This window comes from Sinocyclocheilus grahami, unplaced genomic scaffold, assembly GCF_001515645.1.
Source record: "Sinocyclocheilus grahami isolate Dianchi unplaced genomic scaffold, SAMN03320097.WGS_v1.1 scaffold146.1, whole genome shotgun sequence".
Lineage (NCBI taxonomy): Eukaryota > Metazoa > Chordata > Actinopteri > Cypriniformes > Cyprinidae > Sinocyclocheilus > Sinocyclocheilus grahami.
In genome coordinates, this window is record NW_015505325.1 from 1,485,261 (window position 1) to 1,506,478 (window position 21,218).

At 38.7% G+C, this 21,218-nt stretch overlaps 2 protein-coding genes across 3 annotated transcripts in view; one reads left to right on the top strand and one right to left on the bottom strand.

Annotated features, from left to right (window-relative positions):
• The first annotated feature begins 3,023 nt into the window (after window positions 1-3,023).
• Window positions 3,024-13,187, top strand: LOC107591823 (guanine nucleotide-binding protein G(t) subunit alpha-2-like). The gene is made up of 9 exons (XM_016281095.1): window positions 3,024-3,377; window positions 6,798-6,840; window positions 7,174-7,315; window positions 7,801-7,958; window positions 8,333-8,461; window positions 8,685-8,814; window positions 9,204-9,357; window positions 10,070-10,278; window positions 10,564-13,187. The coding sequence occupies exons 1-8, from the start codon at window positions 3,260-3,262 to the stop codon at window positions 10,258-10,260; spliced, it is 1,065 nt and encodes a 354-aa protein (XP_016136581.1). The 5' UTR covers window positions 3,024-3,259; the 3' UTR covers window positions 10,261-10,278; window positions 10,564-13,187.
• Window positions 12,789-21,218, bottom strand: part of LOC107591822 (guanine nucleotide-binding protein G(k) subunit alpha-like) — a 22,521-nt gene continuing 14,091 nt past the window's right edge. The window contains exons 4-10 of one of the 2 annotated variants that reach the window (XR_001609912.1): window positions 19,758-19,915; window positions 17,207-17,335; window positions 16,987-17,116; window positions 16,324-16,477; window positions 13,494-13,704; window positions 13,257-13,354; window positions 12,789-13,115 (exon numbers count right to left, since the gene is read on the bottom strand). Coding sequence is in view for 1 of the 2 variants with exons in the window: in XM_016281094.1 (XP_016136580.1) it covers window positions 13,514-13,704; window positions 16,324-16,477; window positions 16,987-17,116; window positions 17,207-17,335; window positions 19,758-19,915 (762 nt within the window). In the remaining variant the exon portion in view is untranslated. Of the gene's footprint in view, window positions 13,355-13,493; window positions 13,705-16,323; window positions 16,478-16,986; window positions 17,117-17,206; window positions 17,336-19,757; window positions 19,916-21,218 lie in introns of both variants that reach the window. The other variant, XM_016281094.1, reaches the window with a different exon arrangement.

A 21,218-nucleotide genomic window follows, 5' to 3' on the forward strand; every position in this document is an offset into this window, starting at 1 on the left:
CATTGCGTAATTGGTTCATGAATCCACTCGAGAAAAATGATGAGTAATGCAATGTCTGTGCTGCTGAAGAAAATTCAGTAAACTGTTCAATTTGATTCCTGCCTCCTGTGCTACGTTCTGACCGACGTTCCAGGGCGAGAACTATAGCCTCCTAAGCGCCTGCGGTCCTTTCTCTTAAACAGTAACTCCCCACGAATTAATGCAGTTTCCTCATCTACAGGATCCCGTGTAAAAAGACATGCCATTTTTATCACATTTACAGAGTATGCATGATGAAAATTAAAGTGGTGCGGTGAGAAAAATAATCTTGTTTCCATTTGCATTAAGATTATTTTTCTTACCCCACTGGCAGATAATTGTTCTTGTTTCCCCCAGGAAACAAGACTAAATATTGTATTTTATTTTTTATATAGAAAATTTATCTTGATTTAAGAATTTTTAGATATTTGTACTTGAAATAAGGCAAACATCTCGGCAATAAAAGCATTTTTGCAGCATGAATGAGGTATTTAAACATCGCTTACGCTTTAAAAAGGGGGATGAGACCAAAAGAAACTCTGGGTTTACCGAAGAAAACTTTACTGAAGTCTTTTACTGGAACCGAAAACCCTGAATTTCCCTTTTCTGGGGTTAACAAACTCTGAGTTTCCAACAAAATCTTTTTCTGGAATACACCCCAGGGTTACAACATCAAAGCTAGACAAAGAAAGAACAAAGGCAACATGAGGGCTATTTTTATCAAACAATGAGGGTCACATGACAAGAACCAACCAATGAGAACATGACACATGAACCAAGGAACCAATCAGAACTAGGGTTGGGTATCGGTTCCATTTTAGAACCGGTTCCAAATTTCCAATAATCGGCTATTCGATAAGACATTTCGATTCCGCTTAACGATTCCTGCGTTCGCATTTTAATGTGATTTTAAACTATTTAAGTGCAGGAAGGGAAAGAACTTGCACACTGTTTGCGTGCAGCGCACACATCTGATGCGCGAGCACAGAGAACAGTGGTCCCGATGCAGGTTCCCGACCTGTGTCCGTTCTTGAACTGTTCCGTGCATTTCCACAAAAGTTGTTCCGGGCCAGAACTGACTTCTCTTTCACATTTATCGACCAGTATGCACGAAACACGTCGGTATATCATCATAAACACAGCCGTTTTTTTTGTCTTAAGTGAACGTAAATAGTGTGTGGCTATTAATATAGACAGTCATTTTGAGCTGTATTTATATTGGTTTGAATAAATTAATACAAGCTTTAAGCCAGGATAAAAATAAATACGTTTTCACAGCCCAATGAGAACAAATCTTATTGAGCAGTTATAGTAGATGGTTAATGCAGATTCATTCCCTTAAGCTCAGTGTGAGGTGGAGATAAATATCTGTTCAATGGTGTTAAAGATGACGTTAGAGAAGAGAACAATGGCAACTTCAGCACTGACTTCACCACTCCCATCTCCCAGAAACAAGACACACTGACCTGTAAGCTCTCCATCTTTACCTCTAGTCCCCCATGCTCGGGGTTACATAACACAAGTGAAACTGGTTGTGTGTGTGTGTGTGTGTAGCAAATGGAGAATGCTGTACATGTGGCAACCACTCAGACAAAAGAGCCCGCCAAGGATAAGAGTAAAACCCGTCATCCTCTAACATCTAAGAACTAAATCAACATCAGAGGTCAACAGACTGAAATATTACGAAAATTGTTGAGTTTGAACTAAAGAACTAAAAATTCAGAAGAAGCAGCAGATTTTATACATGCATATTACTGTAAAAGTTCAAGCTCACTTTCCTAAAACTTCAAATATTGTGAGGCAGTTCTAGAACAAAAACTTCACTGTGACGAGTGGGGGTGGGGCCGAGAGCCGTGGGAACGGAGCGAGGCCGGTGGAGTAATTGATAATGAGCAACACCTGCACCACTCACCGGTCTCGAGTCTCATGGAGGAGCTCCGGAAGGATAAAAGGGAGGAGTGACGACAGTGAAAGACGAGAGAGGACCAGGCCTGGAGTTTATTTTGTGTGTTGGTTTTGTTTGTGTGCGACAGTCGTCCACGAGGGGCTGTCGCGCTGAGGGGGATCGCGGTGCTGAGGAGATCGGGCAGCAGGAGCAAGCGGAGAGACCACCGGTGGCTGCCCGAGGCGGTGGTGCTGGAACTATGGAAGACGAGGTGGGACGGAGAGCTCGCTGCCGTGCTCCTTGGTCGCGGAGGGGAGTGGAGGAGTCGGCCCCGTTCGCCAGGAGGCTGGAGCCTGCTGCCATCCGCCATGATTGGGGAGGAGCAGGGAACGGGGGACTCGCTGCCGGCTGCCCTCAACAGGAGGAGCCATCGCCGTCCGCCAGGAGGCGGAGGAGCGGTGGGCCGTCCACCAAAGATGTCCAGTACCATCGCATGGCACCGCGAGTGAGAGCCTCTCCGCCGGTTGAGGACCAAGCAGCAGCGTGTCCGGGAACCGGACCGATAATTTATTTTTTCTTTTCCTCTCTCCCCTCTCTCGTATCTGTCTCTCCTCATCCTTCCGTCTCCTTTTCTCTCGCCTCATCTGCCTGTCCTTACCACCAGGTTCGCTGCGACCGCCGTGATCGGCTCCCCCAGAGGGGGGGGGAGTCTCCGGAAGGATAAAAGGGAGGAGTGACGACAGTGAAAGACGAGAGAGAACCAGGCCTGGAGTTTATTTTTTTGTGTTGGTTTTGTTTGTGCGCGACAGTCGTCCGCGAGGGGCTGTCGTGCTATTTTGTGTTGGTTTATTTTATTAAAGTTTGTTTAAATGTCCGCCGGTTCCTGCCTCCTTCCCGAACTATGAACTTTGCTACATTCACCATATCAGCCACAAGCCCCAACTGATCACATATTATCATCTGATCAATGTCAAAAGCTAGTTCACAACCTTCATTTCTGTCCTTGTTAGCCAAGCTAATAGGATTGGCTGATTCACACAGGAAGATCAGCAAAGCCCTCCCCAATCCTAAAATAAGACTTTTGAGGTGGACAAGGAGGAATTAGAGAGGATAGAGCGACCAAAAGAGGAAGCAGGGCATTCTGCTTCAGTCTCTGTACCTGTCTCTATCCACTTGTCCATCCCGAGGTAGGTCAGTCAGACCTAGAAGAGGAATCAACACTTTTGCGACCCTCCTCCTGCCACGTGATCCAAAGTACAGGGCTACCTGTATCCATTTCTCTCTCTGCAAAGCACAGGGTAAGCCGGCAAAATTTCTTACCTTGAGGACCTTGACAGGGAAGCGTCAGACGACGAGATGGGTAGTGGAGCGAGCGCAGAAGATAAGGAAATGGCCAAGAAGTCCAAAGAGCTGGAAAAACAGCTCCAGGAAGATGCTGATAAAGAAGCAAAAACTGTCAAACTTCTGCTGCTGGGTAAGAAATTGGTGTTTGTTTGATTCCTCTAGTCCACTGGTGTTGAGGTACAAGATTCTGCCTCCAGAATGAGCTACTGATGCAGAACCTTCACATGCTTTATGTACATTTGTGCCTGCAGCAGGTGGTCACTACTACTAAGTTGGAAGATAGTAAAATGCAGGTGAGAACATTGCTGCAGATCTTAGCATCTTAGCAGAACTTCAATCGTTTCTAAACATAAGATATATGCATCCTTTATGATTAAAACTAGTTAACTAGTACCGTACAGAATAAAGTGACTTCATAACAGGCAACACTATGAGAAATGTGTTCATCTGTTTTTTTTCCCAGAAATGAAGTGTTATAGATGCACTGAGGCGGAGCATTAAGACATTCTGCACTCTCAGAAATAAAGGTACAACAGCTGTCACTGGGGCGGTACCTTTTCAAAAGGTACACTTTTGTACCTATTAGGTTATAATATGTACACTTTAATTACCAATATGTACCTTTAAGGTACCAAAATGGACCCTTTAGGTACAAATATGTACCTTTTGAAAAAGTACCGCCCCAGTGACAGCTGTTGTACCTTTAGTTCTGAGAGTGTGTAAGCAGACAAATCTGCGGGTTATGTAATTATATTATGAGATATATAATGACACAATTGTAATCAGTTGTCATGTTTGACTTCATAATGCTGTAGCATTAAAATACAATAATAGAGATTACATTTTTTTTTACAAATGATTATGCCATTTTGCACCATATAATACCTATTTGATGACATTTACAACACCATCAAGTGCTAAGGGATTGTTGATAATTTTGCATGTGAATTAGGTGATGATAGGTGATGCACATCAGCTCTTTTTCTGTTAATCATTTTTAGCATAAATGATCTTTGTCTAATTAATTCAAATTTAAAAGTTTAATTTAAATTAGCTTTTAAAAATGTTTGATTTCAACTTTACTTCAGCAACACACCCACATTTTCACTGCAAATGAAGTCGCCTTAAATGATCACAACCTGAGGAACACTGTGAATTGTGGCATATTGACAATAAGACCAGAATCCTATTACTGTGATGATTTAAGCCCCGATCCTCTTAAGCTCAGTTTCAGTTTATCTTCCAATAGCAACAGAAAGCAAAGGAGCCAGTTTCAGTGCTCCCAACAGTTCATTACATCAAGACACCTTACATCAGTGAGCCATTTCAGCAAATCACTGTGAGACAGATGCATTGATTAAGTACTGCCCTGATTTCTTGTAGCTCGACAAGTCACTTCCTGTCTGAACAGGAAGTTCATATTCTCAGATAATAACAACAACATTAAAATACTAAATTATAAGAATTTAAAATATAAAAGTACAACTAATTATAGATACATACTATTCCCGTTTGTCTGTAGTAAATTTTGGAAATGCGTTTTGAAGACTTTCTCAATAAATTAGCAAATCACTTCAGATGTTTCTTGCACAATAAAAGCTGTGTGTGGGTGTGGTCATTATCCTACTGATATGTGTTCATACCTGAGAGTTAGAAAGCAAAATTATTTTATTTTCAAATAATTTAATCTGTTGCTAAACTAAGCAGTTGAAAGGACCAACAGGGATGACACATGCTCTCTTAACACATCTCCACAGCTACAGTTACCTCAGGAAGTAAAAGGCACATAAGAGTGATAGTTGCCACGGGAGACGGTTGAGCCTTACCTTGCCCTGGACTGACTGAAGCTCCAAGACAAATCAAAGTGTCAGTGATCTTCTGAGAGGCTTTCCCTAACACAAATCCAATTGGGTCACTTTATAAGCATGTTAAAGAGCCTTCCTCCGACCTGGCCATCAATGACAATCTATAAGTTTATTCTTAACAGATCATCTATCGCTTCCCTTACGAAAAATAACTTTATTCAAGTGTGCTATTAGTATACTTCTTTTAAACTAAAAAATAGGAAAGTATACTTTTAGTCTACTTTTTCTGTACTTCTCAGAAATGGGCTTTATGTTCTTCTCAGAAATATACTTAAAATTACATTTAAGTATACTTGACTTATACTTGAAAAAGTCTAAATATATTTGAGCTACTGTATAATTGTGCCCCTAGAATCCATGTTTTCATTGTTATACGGTAGGGGGCGCTAGTACACATCTTCTGTACAGAATTTCCAAAAACCACAAGTGAAGAAGAAACCGAAACAACAGATGCTTCCACATGTAATCTAACACGATCATCAGACATAAAACAGCATCAAAACTGTGTAACGTAATGGAATAAAATGTTGACCAATGAAGAGGTACTAATGACTGTCAAGCTTTGGGGTGTTGATCGACTCTATCTACGTTTTGATTATCATTCTGAATCCAATTCATAGTCTTTTTTTCCAGCTTTTTGTTCAAAATGTTGTTTATTTCTTTATTTTTTATGAACCTTACCACATTCAAGTGTTTAAAAAAGAATGCATGAAGCTAGAATAAAATGTTTTTGTTTACAAGCAGATACCCTGTTCTTTCTTTTGATATTTTGTATGTTCAGATATTCATATAACAAAATATATACAAATCAATACCTACATAGGGACATAGTAGTATACTTAAAGTATGATGTAAAGTTCACTTAAAGAAAACGTACGAGTATACTTGCATATAAAACTACTAAACTAGTAGTTTACGGAGACTATACTTCAAAGTACTAAAATGCTACTATAATTATTTAATTAGAAAACTATCAGTATACCTATAAGTTCACTTTTAGTATAGTTGCAGTACAAGCTAAAAATATTGATGTAAACTAGTTGTGTACTCAAAGTTTATTACTTTTATACTTAAAAGTATACTTTTATATACTAGAATGTGGGCCAATTTAGTCCCAAGGAGTATTGAAATAGTACACTTACAAGTATACTACTAGTACACTGATATTTGTATACTTACTACATAAAGTATACTTTAAAATATACTTGAACTTTACTTAAGTATACGTAATAAAATAAACTTGAAGTATACTTCTTTTTGGTAAGGGTTAACATGGACCTCGTTATTAAAATAAAAATCCACAGAGCAGAAAATAAACAATTCAAATAAATAAATTCAAAACAAATAATTCCGGGAAAAGGCACTATAACGTGTAAGACCTACAGTAACCATAATGTACACTGTAAAAATTATTCTAAGATTACATGGAGTATCTTTTACGGAAAAATACTATTTCAGTCTTTCTGCTTCAAAATTTCACATTTAATTCAGTGTGTCACTTGCGGTGTCTTTGTAATTATGTGTGAAACTGTCTAGCAATTTAAAAGGTAAACGTCATATAGAGACATATAATTTAGCCGGCAAATTGTCTGGAGTTCAGTTTAAAAGCATTTGAGGGCTCCTCGTTTGTTCTTATGTTGCTCATACATTGTTCTGCATCATATTTTTCTCTTTCTGTCTTGTAGGTGCTGGCGAGTCAGGGAAGAGCACCATTGTAAAACAGATGAAGTGAGTTCAAATTCATGCAACATACAAAATATATGCTCAGAACAGTCAGTTTGTATCGTTACGGGTTGTGGAATCACATAATTCAGGATATATATATATATATATATATATATATATATTCTTAAACCTGAAGATAAATTTAAATATCATCCATGCATTCTAGTTGAATTTTTCCTTATCAATTGGTGTGCATTTGGGAAATGTCAGTACTTGCATTCTGTTCTACCCCTTGTAATGCTAATGTGTGACCACCAGATGGTAGTGAATGTGAACCAGATGGTACTGTACTCACCTTCAAAACGTTAATCAAAAACACTCTGTTGCTCCCCCAAGAATTCTCCATCAAGGTGGTTATACAAAAGAAGAACAAATAGAGTTTCGATCTATTATTTTTGGCAACATCCTGCAATCTGCTATGGCCATCATCAGAGGCATGGAGATGCTGGACATCAACTTTGGGTCACCAGCAGCACAGGTCTGCAAAACAACTCCAAAACAAATGATTAGTGTGTAGACATTCACATACCATCAAAATGCACACGCTGAAACACAACAACATACACAATTTTGGCATGAAAGGAAATTTCCCCATTTTATATAACATTTAAAAAAAATGAAACATTATGCGTGGATAAATTGTTCACAATAGACTCTTAGGAAAAAAGGTACAAAAGTTGCCACTGGGGCACTAACAAAAGGTATACTTTATACCTTATTCACCCCTAAACGGTGTATATCAGTACCTTCTCTCTGCTAGAACCAAGAACACAGAACCAAGTCCCCGCCCCACAGTTTTTTTTTTCAATAATCCGTTACACTTGGATTTACCAAGTCCATGTCACAATACAGGAGAAAAGATATGTTGCTACTTCCCTTTTATCACAAATCTTTAAATAATAGAAAGAATTAACGACTAACTGCATGGAGGCTAACAGTGCCCAATTTCTTTGTCTCATGCAGGAGGACGGTCAGAAGCTCCAGAACCTGGCTGACTCCATTGAGGAGGGCACCATGCCTCCAGAGCTGGCAGACGTCATCAAGAGGCTATGGAAGGATTCAGGTGTGCAGGCCTCATATGAGAGAGCTGCTGAGTACCAGCTGAATGACTCTGCTGGATAGTGAGTACAACACTCAACAGGGACAGCAATACCTATGGAGTTCATTGGAGCCTGAGGGTGTGGCTGCATTGTCCATAATTCACTTCGTATTGTGGGAATGCAGTACACCAAGGTTCGAAACTCAGCTCATGGTGGGCCACAGTCCTGCAGAGTTTAGTTCCAACCCTGGCCGTAGTTTTCAAATAATCCTGAAGGACTTGGTTAGCTGGATCAGGTGCGTTTAAATAAGGTTGAAGCTAAACTCTGCAGGGCTGTGAGTTTGGCACCCATTACGTACACAGTCGCTATGCTTTGGAGATTTCCAGGACTTTAGCAGATGAACATTTCAGGTGTGTATGCAAATGTATGGCTAATTTATAGCTAATCTCAAACAGCTACTTGAGTGAAATGGACAGAATCTGCAAACCTGACTACATCCCCACCGAGCAGGATGTGCTGAGATCTCGAGTCAAGACTACTGGTATTATTGAGGAACAGTTCTCCTGCAAAGAGCTCTACTTCAGGTGTGTCTTAACTGGCTAATGTGATCGAATCAACTGTTGTGCATACTCTGTTAAAATCGAGAGCCACAAAAATGGCTACTGTAAAGAAATGCAAGACCTAAAATGTGTGACTGTTCATGTGAGAGGGACATGTTAGGTTGATTTCAACTGATCTTGTGTAACTAGAACAAAAAGAACCAGCATTTTGAATGAAACCTTTTCATGATTTTTCACTGGGCCGCAGGATGTTTGATGTGGGTGGCCAGAGGTCTGAGAGGAAGAAGTGGATTCATTGTTTCGAAGGTGTGACTTGCATTATCTTCTGTGGAGCCCTGAGCGCTTACGACATGGTGCTGGTAGAAGATGATGAAGTGGTAAGTGCTGATCTTTAGACACCACTAAAAAAATAAAGGTTCTTTATTGCCATCTATGGTTCCATAAAGAACCTTTAACATCCATGGAATCTTTCCATTGAACAAAAGCTTCTTTATTGTGGAATAAGGTACTTTAGCTTTTTTAAATATTCTTCACACTAAGAAAAAATGGTTCTTTTAAAAATTGTTTACTGAAAGATTTTTCTACGGCATCACTGTGCAAACCCCTTTTTGGAAACTTTATTTTGAAGAGTGAAGAACAGTCCTTACACATCCTTTATTCACCAAAGACCACAAGAATATGGTCAAATGGATTAGATAACAATGTTTGAAGTTCTAGCAGTGCATCTCAGCTTATATTTTCTTCTTGTTTCTCATGTTTCTCCCAGAACCGCATGCATGAGAGTCTCCATCTCTTCAACAGTATCTGCAACCACAGGTTCTTCGCCACAACTTCCATTGTGCTTTTCCTCAACAAGAAAGATCTCTTCCAGGAGAAGATCAAGAAAGTCCACCTGAGCATCTGTTTCCCTGACTATGATGGTGAGTGAGGTCTCTATGTAAATAAACACACCATCTTATAACAGTAATTTACCCAAAAATGAATGATCATCTCACCCTCATTCCGTTCCAAACCTATATGACTTTATTCTGTAGAACATAATATGTGAATTTTTTTTAAAGAAAACATCCTGGTCACTCTTGTAAACATACTGAAGATTAATGAGGACTGGAGTTGTTAAGATACAGAATGACAAAAAAAAGCTCCATAAAAATATCATATAAGAGGTTCATATGACTCTTTCGAAGCCACATGATAGCTTTGTGCAGTACAGACTGAAATTTAAGTTAATAATCTTGATTTGCCCTAGCTCTAGCTCTCCTTGGCACATTTATGAGAGACAATGTCTGATTCGCAAATGAATCATTCTTTTGAGCCAGATCTTTTAAATGAACTCCGTGAACTATTGGACTCAAACTAATCACAATGGTTAACAGCTCACTGGAAGTGAGGACACTATTAGTGAATAATGACTTCAGTGAATTCAGTCTGTTTCTGATATGGCTTCTTATGGCTGGTATGGACATTTTATGATGCTTTTGCATTGTTTTTTAAGCTTCTTTCGTTCACATCATTATGCTGAAGAAAAATGTACAGTTTCTCATATTCCTCATATTTCAAATACACAACAGTCTTAACAACCTTAATTGAATTTGCTCACCAAATATGACGTTGAAAATCCCAATTTTCCAGGTCCAAACACATATGAAGATGCCAGCAACTATATCAAGGCTCAATTTCAAGATCTGAACATGAAGAAGGGAGTGAAGGAGATTTATGCACACCTGACCTGTGCCACGGACACAAAGAACGTCGAGATTGTGTTTAACGCTGTGACAGACATTATCATCAAAGAAAACCTTAAGGACTGCGGTCTGTTCTAAACACTATCTTTTTCAAAGGTATGTCCCTAAAAACACAAAGCGGTTCTTACTCCCTGTCTACACCGGACACAACCGTAAATAACTCCCATCGCCTTCAGTTGATGGACGCCCCCGTTTCTACTTCTATTTTTACTATCTATACTTCTAACATCAACATGGTCCGTGGTAGTAAACATGCTTAGATGGCATAACACTCCCACGCTTCCAGTGTAGATGGTATTATAACTTTAGAAAGTTCTATTAAATCATTTCAATGAGATTTTTTTTCCTTTGAATTTAAGAATTAACTTTTTTTTTCTCCAGATCTTTCTGCACCATCCCCACCTGCATGATTGGAATTACTCTGGTGAAGTTGTCACAGTAACAAAAGAACATCCACAGGTGGCATGACGGTGAACTCTACAGCAAGCAGTCAAGTGTGGTCAGCAGATCCCCAGCCAAAGAACAACCTCAACAACCTAACCAAACCTCAGATACTAGATCCAGATTAGACTAATGGCCTCTGCTCTCCAAAGGGACTCTAAAAACATTTCCTGTCAAACCGCTAGTAGTCAATGAGAGAAGGATTACCAAAGAAAGGGGACTTTTGATGCCGAGTTATTGATGCTTGTAGAGAAGCTTCCTCTCAATGTGTTTTAATGTTAAACCTATAGAGGTTTGACTGTTCGCTGTTTTTTCCATTCATTTCCAAAAAAAAAGAAAACTAAATTGAATGCAATTGAATGTTGCTGTATTAAAAGAAATTGTAATGCAAAAAGTGGGACCCCATCAGATTTCATGGTAACAATTAAAGACATTCTTAAATGTACAGCATCTGGTCTCCTTTAAGAGAGTTAAAATTTGCATATCAGCAGGACGTGCTTGTTTGAATTAAACCAGCTCACACAATATATGAAAGATGTTTATTTTCAGCCCCAAACACAGTTGGGCAGTATGTTTTGTAAATAAGAGTAGGGGGGAAAATCTGTTTCAAAAAATATTCTATATAAAATATATATGGAGACATAAATCTATATATTTGTGATACAGTATTGCAGTAACAAGTGAAAATTCTAGAATGGCCTGTTGCTTTGTTTAAAACCTGAGGTCTGAATTTGTGGAGATGTTCTGGAATGTAAATGTAGGCACATGAAATAAAGACTTGCATCAATTCCACTGGTTGCTGGTGTTGAATTACTATTATGTGCTGCAAATGGCTGGCCATTAGCTCTACTGTAATTGCGCACTTTCACAAAACACTGACCTTACATTGTTTTAATTGGGATTTTCAAACACTGACCATTTGTGTCAGAGGTAATTTTGAATGAACCACAGTACAAAACACTTTTTGCTAAGGGTATTATATAATAAAAAAAGAGGTGTCTTTATGACAGCTAAAATGAGTAGTAAAGATATCTAACAATCGTGAGACTACACAAATATACAACATTCAGAGCCACGGGCACAATCAGAGAAACAACGGGAATAGTTGGAAATAAAAGAGCCAAAGATGGCAATTGCACATTTGAGGTATTAGACCAGATACACGGTGTCATTAAAACAAGACAAATAAAATATGTTTAGGTATGATTCTTAGTAAATATTTGTCTTCACCGTTTGAACATCGAAGACTAAAATTAAAAGATAATCTTGAATCCATTTAAAAATAAAAGTTTATTATTTTCAACTCGTGTCTTGTAGTTAATTTCTGATCATGATAATGTATATACTATACTTTTCCTTAAACAAAGGTCATTTGATTATATATGTATTTTCTCAAAACTGCAGCAACTGGTGACATTGTACTAGTGACGTGTACTATGGACAGTTCCACATGATCAGAAAAGACAAAAACAAAACAAAACAGGTTTTAAATAATACTCAACAGAAGGGTGTTCAGAAAACTAAACAAACCAAGTTATTAGCATATTAGTGTTTCAGTGCCATCATTAATTAATGTTAGTTGTTTGCTTGCATTTTGAGTTTCAAATAGCTGAAATAGTTCAATAAAATAAAGCACAGTGATACAGAAAAGAAATCACAGATTGTTGCATGAATCCAGACTGAGAACATGAATGTACCAGCACTGGAATACCATACTTTTTACATAATATATGGATCATGTCTGTCTTGCACATGCTGGCTGTTTGGCATGTTCTGGGAGCAAGATATTATGGACATCGAACTTGATGTCAACTCTTTTCAGATTAAATACAGGTATTACAAACCAGATCACATTGTGTCAGTTTGTTTTAAAATACTGAAATCCACAGGATTAAACAGAATCACATCAAACAAGTCTTAGAAAAATCTATACTTATCAAGAATGCAAATCTGGCAATCATGTTCATGTTTTCATGGCATTTGTTCCCAAGTGCTCTTGACCCAACAGAGGGTCATTATTTCTGCACCATTCAGGAATGTATCTGTGAGAAAAACATTTGTTCACACTCCTCAAGAGATACAAAAATAGTGTGTTATGCAAAGTGTTATATAAAATGATCCATGTCTTATTAGTGAAAAAACAAATGGTGTCTTGATACTGTGTGATTGGGCTGTGAATTACTAAAGGTATGACAATTATATAACACAATATACATCTGATATGTATACAATTATATGCAAACTTAAAGACAGACCTAAAAAAATTATAAATTAGCTAAGTAATTACTATGAAAAACATGGCAAAATAGTAACTTTCCCATAAGAACTGATACATTGTTATTAAAATGACTCTTACTAAAATTAAATCTTACTGTTTGCACTTTGCAGTGTTGAAAAAAACAAAGATCTTTGATGCAGTGGAGGTTAGCATAGGCACATATTACCATCCATTGTGGATTATGATCTATGCATAGTGGTGTGTCATGTAATACCTACAACGGAAACAGGAAATGAGCAGAATGAAGCTGTATTGGCAATAAAATAATGACTAAAAGGAAGTGGCAAAGAAATAATGTCCATAACAGACTGTCATTAAGAACGGATGGGGAAAAATTGTCCATGGGCATAGGTACCGCATTTAGCGTGAAGAATGCATCCAGTGGGGAGGAAGTCTCTCGTTCCAGATTTTCAGCACTGGTCTGTGCTTTTTTTATCCGTATGGTTCTATGTTCTAAATGTAGAAAAAAAACAAGTGCAAAAATTAATGAATCATGATTTCAGTGTGAAAACATCTGCAGATAAATATGCACACTGTGGAAAAAGCTCTCACCTTCTGTCCTGTAAGCCCTTTTCTCTTTCGCTGCACTTACCTTAGCAGACAGATGATGCTTCAATAGAGGCCACACTCTATGAGGTTATTCTTGATGATGACATCAGTGACCGCATCAAACACAAACTGTACGTTCTTGGTGTCTGTGGCACAAGTGAAGTGTGTGTAGATCTCCTTTGTGTCCTTTCTTCTGTTCAGATCCTCAAACTGGCACTGGATGTAGGCCGCTGCCTCCTCGTATGTGCTTGTTCCTGAACGTCATATGACAGAGAAGAGTTTAAGATTTGTGTGAATTTTATTACCGTGCAAACGTTTGGGGTAAGAATTATTTTATTTGATTTATTTATTGAAAGAATTATTACTTTTATTCAGCAAGGATTACATTTTTCAAAATTGAGATTGAAAACAATACTAATTTTGACAAATGAAATGAGGCAAAAGTTTCTGCTAATGGTCCAGCCCATTGGCAAAATAAACGGTGCCACTTTTCATACATGACTGATTTCAATTAAATACGCTCAGGACAAACCAACTTCTGTAAAAGTACAAGGGCTGTGAAGTAACGAATTACAAATACTCTAATGTTACTGTAATTAAGTCGTTTTTATCAGAAATGGCACTTTTTTGAGAAGTTTAAAAATAGCATACTTTTACTTGAGTAACGTTACATTTTAAGTGATGCATCTGTACTTTTACTCCGCTATTTTCCCTCTATTTGTGGTCGTTACATGCTTGTTTTAATTTTATTTTTATAAATCAACGTGATTGGATAGGGAGACGGCAATCGGTTTCGTAACTCTCGTCAAATAAAATTGTGCATAGAAAACTTTTACCAACTGGTGATAATCATGGCTGATGGAAGAGTATTCTTCAAGCATCAATTCAGTCGAGTTATCAGCATCTTCCTCTAATATGTTAAGGTAAACTTCGGATTTCTGCTTACTAAATTATCTGTATATGCTAGCCTATATACAGGGCCTGAAATTGGGTGTGAGGTTGCGGGTATTGCGTACAATGTTAATAAATGTTAATAAAGTGTCACGTTCATAATGTGGTAAATTCCACTCCCGTTCAGTATAGAGAGACGCGCGATCTGCACTGCCGCGTCTCTCCCTCGCGTGCGTCCTGCAGCAGTCACTTGGAGAAGTCTGCAGCTTGTTGACTCCTGATGAGTTTGAGTGCATGATGAGCGCTGTGAAAAAGTGTGTTGGGGACATTCTAAAATGCTTGGAAAAACAGCTTACCATGGCTTAATGTACTGAAATTGGAGGACCAGATTCAGTATGCACCTTATTGATGAACTGTAGCATTATTATTCTGCATCTCTGTCAGCACGTGATGTAATAAAATTGGTGCTCGTTAATAAACAAGGTTTTTTGTTTGATCCATTTTATACCTTCATTTAGCAAGTGCACTCGTACAAAAACATTTTTCAAGTTCAACACTTTTTGTTCCATTCAGTAGATGCTGCTGATAGAGCAGATATTCGCCCAGACTGCCACGGCCCTGCAAAGAGATGTGCGTGTGTGTGTGTTTTCTTTTGAAAAAGTTTTCCCAGAAATACTTCCCTATTTAATGCAATTTTTTCATTATCAGCATAACAATTTGAGTAAATGTAGCTGTGTAAAATGTGGGGGATGATGCCCCCTTCTAGAACAATGCGTCTTTATGTTTAAATTGTAACATAAATTATCATGTTTATGATTCTCATTTCTTTATCACAAAATGCTAAAACTGGCCCCATTTTGGAGAGAAATTGGCTCTTTTTAATCTCTCTTTATAACCCATCTCATGGTGTGTAATGATGAACTCTTGTATGAGTTTCTAATGGTTTTGTATTCGTTGCATTGTTCTAAGCATTAATATTTTATGTGCAACAATAGCATGCTCTGGCTCAGTGGCCTTACACCTGATTTTAAATCTATTTTTTTCAAACATTATGATTTAAATGGTGATGAGTTTAATAGTTCTTCAGTGGTGTTTTGATATATTTTAAAGAGTTGGCAGTCAAAATTAAAACTGCTGGATGATAGATATTATTCATTCTTTCTGACAAACAACAAAAGATAATGTGAATTACAGTATGTAAAATGTTTTCTAAATGTTTAAATTGCAGTGTACAGCGTTTATTATAAGGGGGTAAAATCCACAGCTCAGTACTCACTACTCATGAGAACTTTTAAATAAGCTACTCTTTTACTCTTACTCAAGTAGTTTTTTGGACAAGTACATTTTTCGGAATGCAATTGTACTTTTACTTGAGTATATTATTTCAGTTCTCTTTCCACCACTGAAATGTACCGTTTCTAAAATATAAAGACTGAGAGAAACACTAAAACATCTCAAAACCGGCAAGACTTAACTTTCACCCGGCCCTGAAGGATGATGACTAGCAGACACAAAACAGAGGTTTTCCACAGTGCTTAGACAACGAAAAGCTCCCCTCCTCTGATAGGGCTGTTCAAACCCAACCTCACATAGTCCCTACTTCAGTTTTATAACTTTTTATAAACAAGCAATAATTCATCCACTCTGCTTTTTGCCCCAAAGGCCCTACCAATATAATGATGCTTGAGTAAAAATATGACTTACTGATTATCTGCAGAGCCATCTAATTTTAGACATGATTCAAATAGTTAATGTTTTCCAGGACTGAACCAAGTTATCAGGAGTAATACAAGTATTGTTGAATATACTGTCCCGAAACAATCACTTTCCTGAGTGGCATCGTCAATCACTACTGTACATATAAACTCAACACTGAGTTTAAATGCAAGTTACTAATGTATGTGTGTTAATTTATGTTATTTAAACCACTAAATAACCTTTCAATCATAAGGACAATAATTCAATATTTAATATATTCTCACCAGAGTATTCTGGGTAGCATATCGTGAGTGGACTTCTCTTGATCTTCTCCTCGAACAGATCCTTCTTATTGAGGAAGAGAATGATGGATGTGTCTGTGAACCATTTGTTGTTGCAGATGCTGTCAAAAAGCTTCATGCTCTCATGCATACGGTTCTGTGGACACATCGAGATCCCCATATGACTCAGATTCACATTTGTTTAGACACTGCTTGGTTTAACAAGTGAGAGCAGCTGAGATTTTCAAAAAGTACATTTGAAAAAATAAACGCAATGGAATCAAGGGTTAATTCATTCTATAACACTGTGAATATTGACTCCACTGAAAATCAATAAGCAACCTCAAATCATCCTTGTATGGAAAAATAGTCAGTGTATTTTAAGAAATTAGGTCTCATGAGGAAACTATGCAGCCTTTCCAGGAGCTATGTGGAAATTGCTTTAACACAACCAGGACAAATGGAACATCCCGCGTGGTGGCCATGAAGAAATAAAAAAATATACTGAGATCTGGAAGTAGCTTTTCTTGCTGATTATAATATTTTACTATATTTTCATTAATCCATCATATCAAATGAATTGGCCCTGTGATCTTGTTAACAGACTAGTGTACCATTCTGATTTATCTCTATAGGCCTCACTTCAGGATGGTGAAGGAAACTCACCATCTCTTCGTCTTCAGCTAGCACCAGGTCATAGTCGCTGAGTGCCACACAGAAGATAATAGCAGTGACGCCTTCAAAACAATGAATCCATTTCTTCCGCTCTGAACGCTGGCCACCAACATCAAACATCCTGTTTGGACACAAGTAATATACAGTGATCAGGACATGAGGAAGAAAGGAGAGGAGAGGAGAGGAGAGGAGAGGAGAGGAGAGCACTTACTTGAAGTAGAGCTCTTTGAAGGTGAAGTGTGTTTCTACAATGCCAGTGGTCTTGACTCGAGTCCTCAGCACATCTTGTTGAGTGGGCATGTAGGTGGGCTGGGATATCCTATCCAGATCATTCAGATAGCTGGACAAGAGACAAAACATTGTGAGCATTTTGAGTGAAACCCATTTAAAAAACAACAATGAAAATGTCAAGATGATTTAATGAGTAAATTTTAAAATCACCAAAATCAAAACCTGTTTATTTTCTTTATTTTATGTAGGGTCTATTACGTAAACGGTCTCAGTAGTTGGAACACATTTAAAAGGCTGCACCTGTTCTGAGATCTACATGCATATGAATATCAGCTGCTAATACTTTTTATTATATTTTATTTTAATATACGTGTTTTATTGTATATGTTTAAAAGGTGTTTTGTAATTTTGGTTGTGCAAAGCACCTTTGTCATCCTGTGTCATTTTTAAATGCGCTATAGAAATAAATATTGATTGACTGACTGATTGGTGGGGAAGAGGTGCAAAAAAATGAGAATCACCGCAATACAGGGCTGATGTTACTAGAGCACTGCTGTTGCTAAAATAAAGATGTATCCATCAGAACAACCCACCCCTCTGATTTTGCAATAACACAGGAGCACAAAGCTTCTCTCTCACTAGAAGATTTGGCTCTATAGTTTCACTGCATGAAAGCATGAGTTCACTGAGAGGAAAGAGCTTTGCTCTTGATTATTACTGGAAACATTCTTAGTGGCTGCCAAAGCTGAAAACAGAGTGAAAGAATGACTGCAACATGGAAAAATCTAAGGAAATCAAGTTGTGCAATGCAATTCAGAAAGCCACAAATTTCCCCCCTCAATGAGCTGGAATCTACCAGGTATAAAATGCTAAACAAGTTTGCACAAGCTAGATGGATCTCGATTAGCTGTACAACTGTGCCTCTACCTGAATCTTTCCCATTCAGGAAACCAAAAACGAATTACTTGTTAATCAATCAATTCAAACAAAAGCATGATTCTGTGGAGACAAATTATGGTTCAACAAAACAAATGTACTGCAAGTAAAAATAATATTTGCTAAAGTTATAAGCCAAAATAAACATTTGCATATTTTGTTTGAATAACTGTTTACTTTAATCCAGTTTGTCTAAACATTGTACCGAAAAAGTATTTGGACTCTTAAAGGGGTCATATGATGCAATTTCAATTTTTCCTTTCTCTTTGGAGTGTTACAAGCTCTTGGTGCATAAAGAAGATTTGTAAAGCTGCAAAGACTAAAGTCTCAAATCCAGAGATATTCTTTATAAAAGTTCAGTCAGCCACACCTACCTAAAACGGCTCGTTCTAACACGCCCCCACATATCTACCTCACTATGTGGGAAGGTTTGCATAACGCCGCCCAAATGTTCACGCAAAGAAGGCATAACTTTTATTCTCGCTGTAGTATTGTTGACGCTGCAGCCATGTCGTGAAGACACTGTGTGCTTCGTTGTGAAAGCGAAACTACTTTGTTTGGTCTTCCAAAAGAGGGCGATATCCACTTCGTCATGCCTAGAGTTGATCTGTGCTGGTCGCTGAGGGAATACATCAACTTTCACCATGGACAAAGCGGAGTCCAGCCCGGGGTCCGTCACATGTGGTTGCCGCTCATTCGCCGCATCCGCCAGGCGTGCTGTTCTCGACCCCGCCGCCTCAGCTCACGCTAAGCCTGGGCTTTCTGCTCACGCTAGCCCGGCCTCAACGCACGCTAAGCCAGGGCTTCCCCTCACACTAGGCTGCTGTGTTGTTCATTGTGAAAGTGAAACTACTTTGTTTGGTCTTCCAAAAGAGGGCGATATCAACTTCGTCATGCCTAGAGTTGATCTGTGCTGGTCGCTGAGGGAATACATCAACTTTCACCGTGGACAAAGCGGAGTCCAGCCCGGGGCCCGTCACATGTGGTTGCCGCTCATTCGCCGCATCCGCCAGGCGTGCTGTGCTCGACCCCGCCGCCTCAGCTCACGCTAAGCCTGGGCTTTCTGCTCACGCTAGCCCGGCCGCAGCGCACGCTAAGCCGGGGCTTCAGCTCACGCTAGCCCGGCCTCAACGCACGCTAAGCCAGGGCTTCCCCTCACACTAGGCTGCTGTGTTGGATGAAAATTACAGGCCTCTCTCATCTTTTTAAGTGGGAGAACTTGCACAATTGGTGGCTGACTAAATACTTTTTTGCCCCACTGTACATCAATGGAAAGCTTATTTATTCAGCTTAGCTTTCAGATATGATTCAGAGATGATCTCAATTTGAAAAAATTGACCCTTGTGACTTTTGTGGTCCAGGGTCACAAATGTTTATGAATGTTAATCCATTATAACAGAATATCAAGCCAATAGCATTTATTTGAAAGAAATATAGCACAAACACAAATTATATGTATTTATAGATTATTTGGACACTTTTTGATTGTCAGACATGTTAATGTGATGAACTACACCTGTGGTCACTCTGCTATGCTGCACAGAAAAGCCTGTGAGAAACCTTGGACCATCTATAGAATAGTCAAGTGCACTTACTAGGCTGCTGAATCATTGAGCTGATACTCTCGTGATCTGATGAAACACGTCTGCCCTCCTTCGTCCTTCCACAGCCGACGGATGACCCCAGAGAGCTCAGGGGTCATGACTCCTTCCTCTGCAGTGCCGGCGAGCACAAAGAGCTGCCGAGCATCGTCCTGATGTTAAACAGAACATCTAAAAAAACTGGTCTCCATTTATGCTACTATGATTCAAGACAAGCTGTCAGTCAATTTCAGTTGCAGAGTTTGTTATCCATGAATCGTCAAGACTGATTCAAACTAATCTTTCTCATGAACTTGAGTCTTTTTGACTGATTCATTAAAATATACCTCATAAGTTCATGAATAAAGCTACGCTAGATGTTTATTTTGTGTGATAGCAATAAGGAATACATTGTTGATTTATTGCTTATTTATTGTATTTCTATTATTTTGTTGTACTCAATTCAGGTATAATATAATTTCTTTCAAAAAATGGCATTTTATCATAAACTGTTTTAGTTAAAGGGGTCATATGATGCGATTTCAATTTTCCTTTCTCTTTGGAGTGTTACAAGCTCTTGGTGCATAAATAAGATCTGTAAAGTTGCAAAGACTAAAGTCTCAAATCCAAAGAGATATTCTTTATAAAAGTTAAGAGTCAACCACGCCTACCTAAAACGGCTCATTCTAACATGCCCCCACATGTCTACATCACAATGTGGGAAGATTTGCATAGATTTCGCTGTAGTATTGTTGTTGCCGTGTGTTTCGTTGTGAAAGCGAAACTTTGTTTGGCCTTCCAAAAGAGGACGATATCAGCTTCGTCATGCCTAGAGCTGATCCGTACTGGTCGCTGAGGATATACATCAACTTCGCACTGTGGATCGCCGGATCGGCTTTCACCGTGGATGAAGTCCACGCCGGGGGTCGTCACATGTGGTTGCCGCATGCCCGCCGGCTGCTCCGTTCTCAAGCCCACCTGCCGTTCCTCACTCAAGCCAGCCGGCCTCCGCTCACTCAAGCCCACCGTGTGTTTCGTTGTGAAAGCGAAACTACTTTGTTTGGCCTTCCAAAAGAGGACTCAACCAGAAATCAATGGAAGAGGACACGACTAGAAATCAGTGGTTAAGTTTTATTTACAACACTGTTCCAGAACAGTTCAACCCAAATATTCAGATGTGTGCAGCACATTTTATGGAGGACTGTTTCCTGGGAGAGTAGACTACAATGCCGGCTGTTCTGACTCACAGACTGTAAGTAAGTTTTTATTATTTAAAGAATTTGCCACTGATGATTCAAATGTGAGTTTTGAGCAGTGTAGAGTAGCGCTTGTTGTTTGTCATTTTTCCGATCACAAATGCAGACATGGTTTTATGTTTACACGGCGCGATGCAATGCAACGCGTAAAAAGACAGTATAAATCATTATAATCCGTAATTATGTCCCCACTGGATGCAACAAATGCCTCGTTTATAAT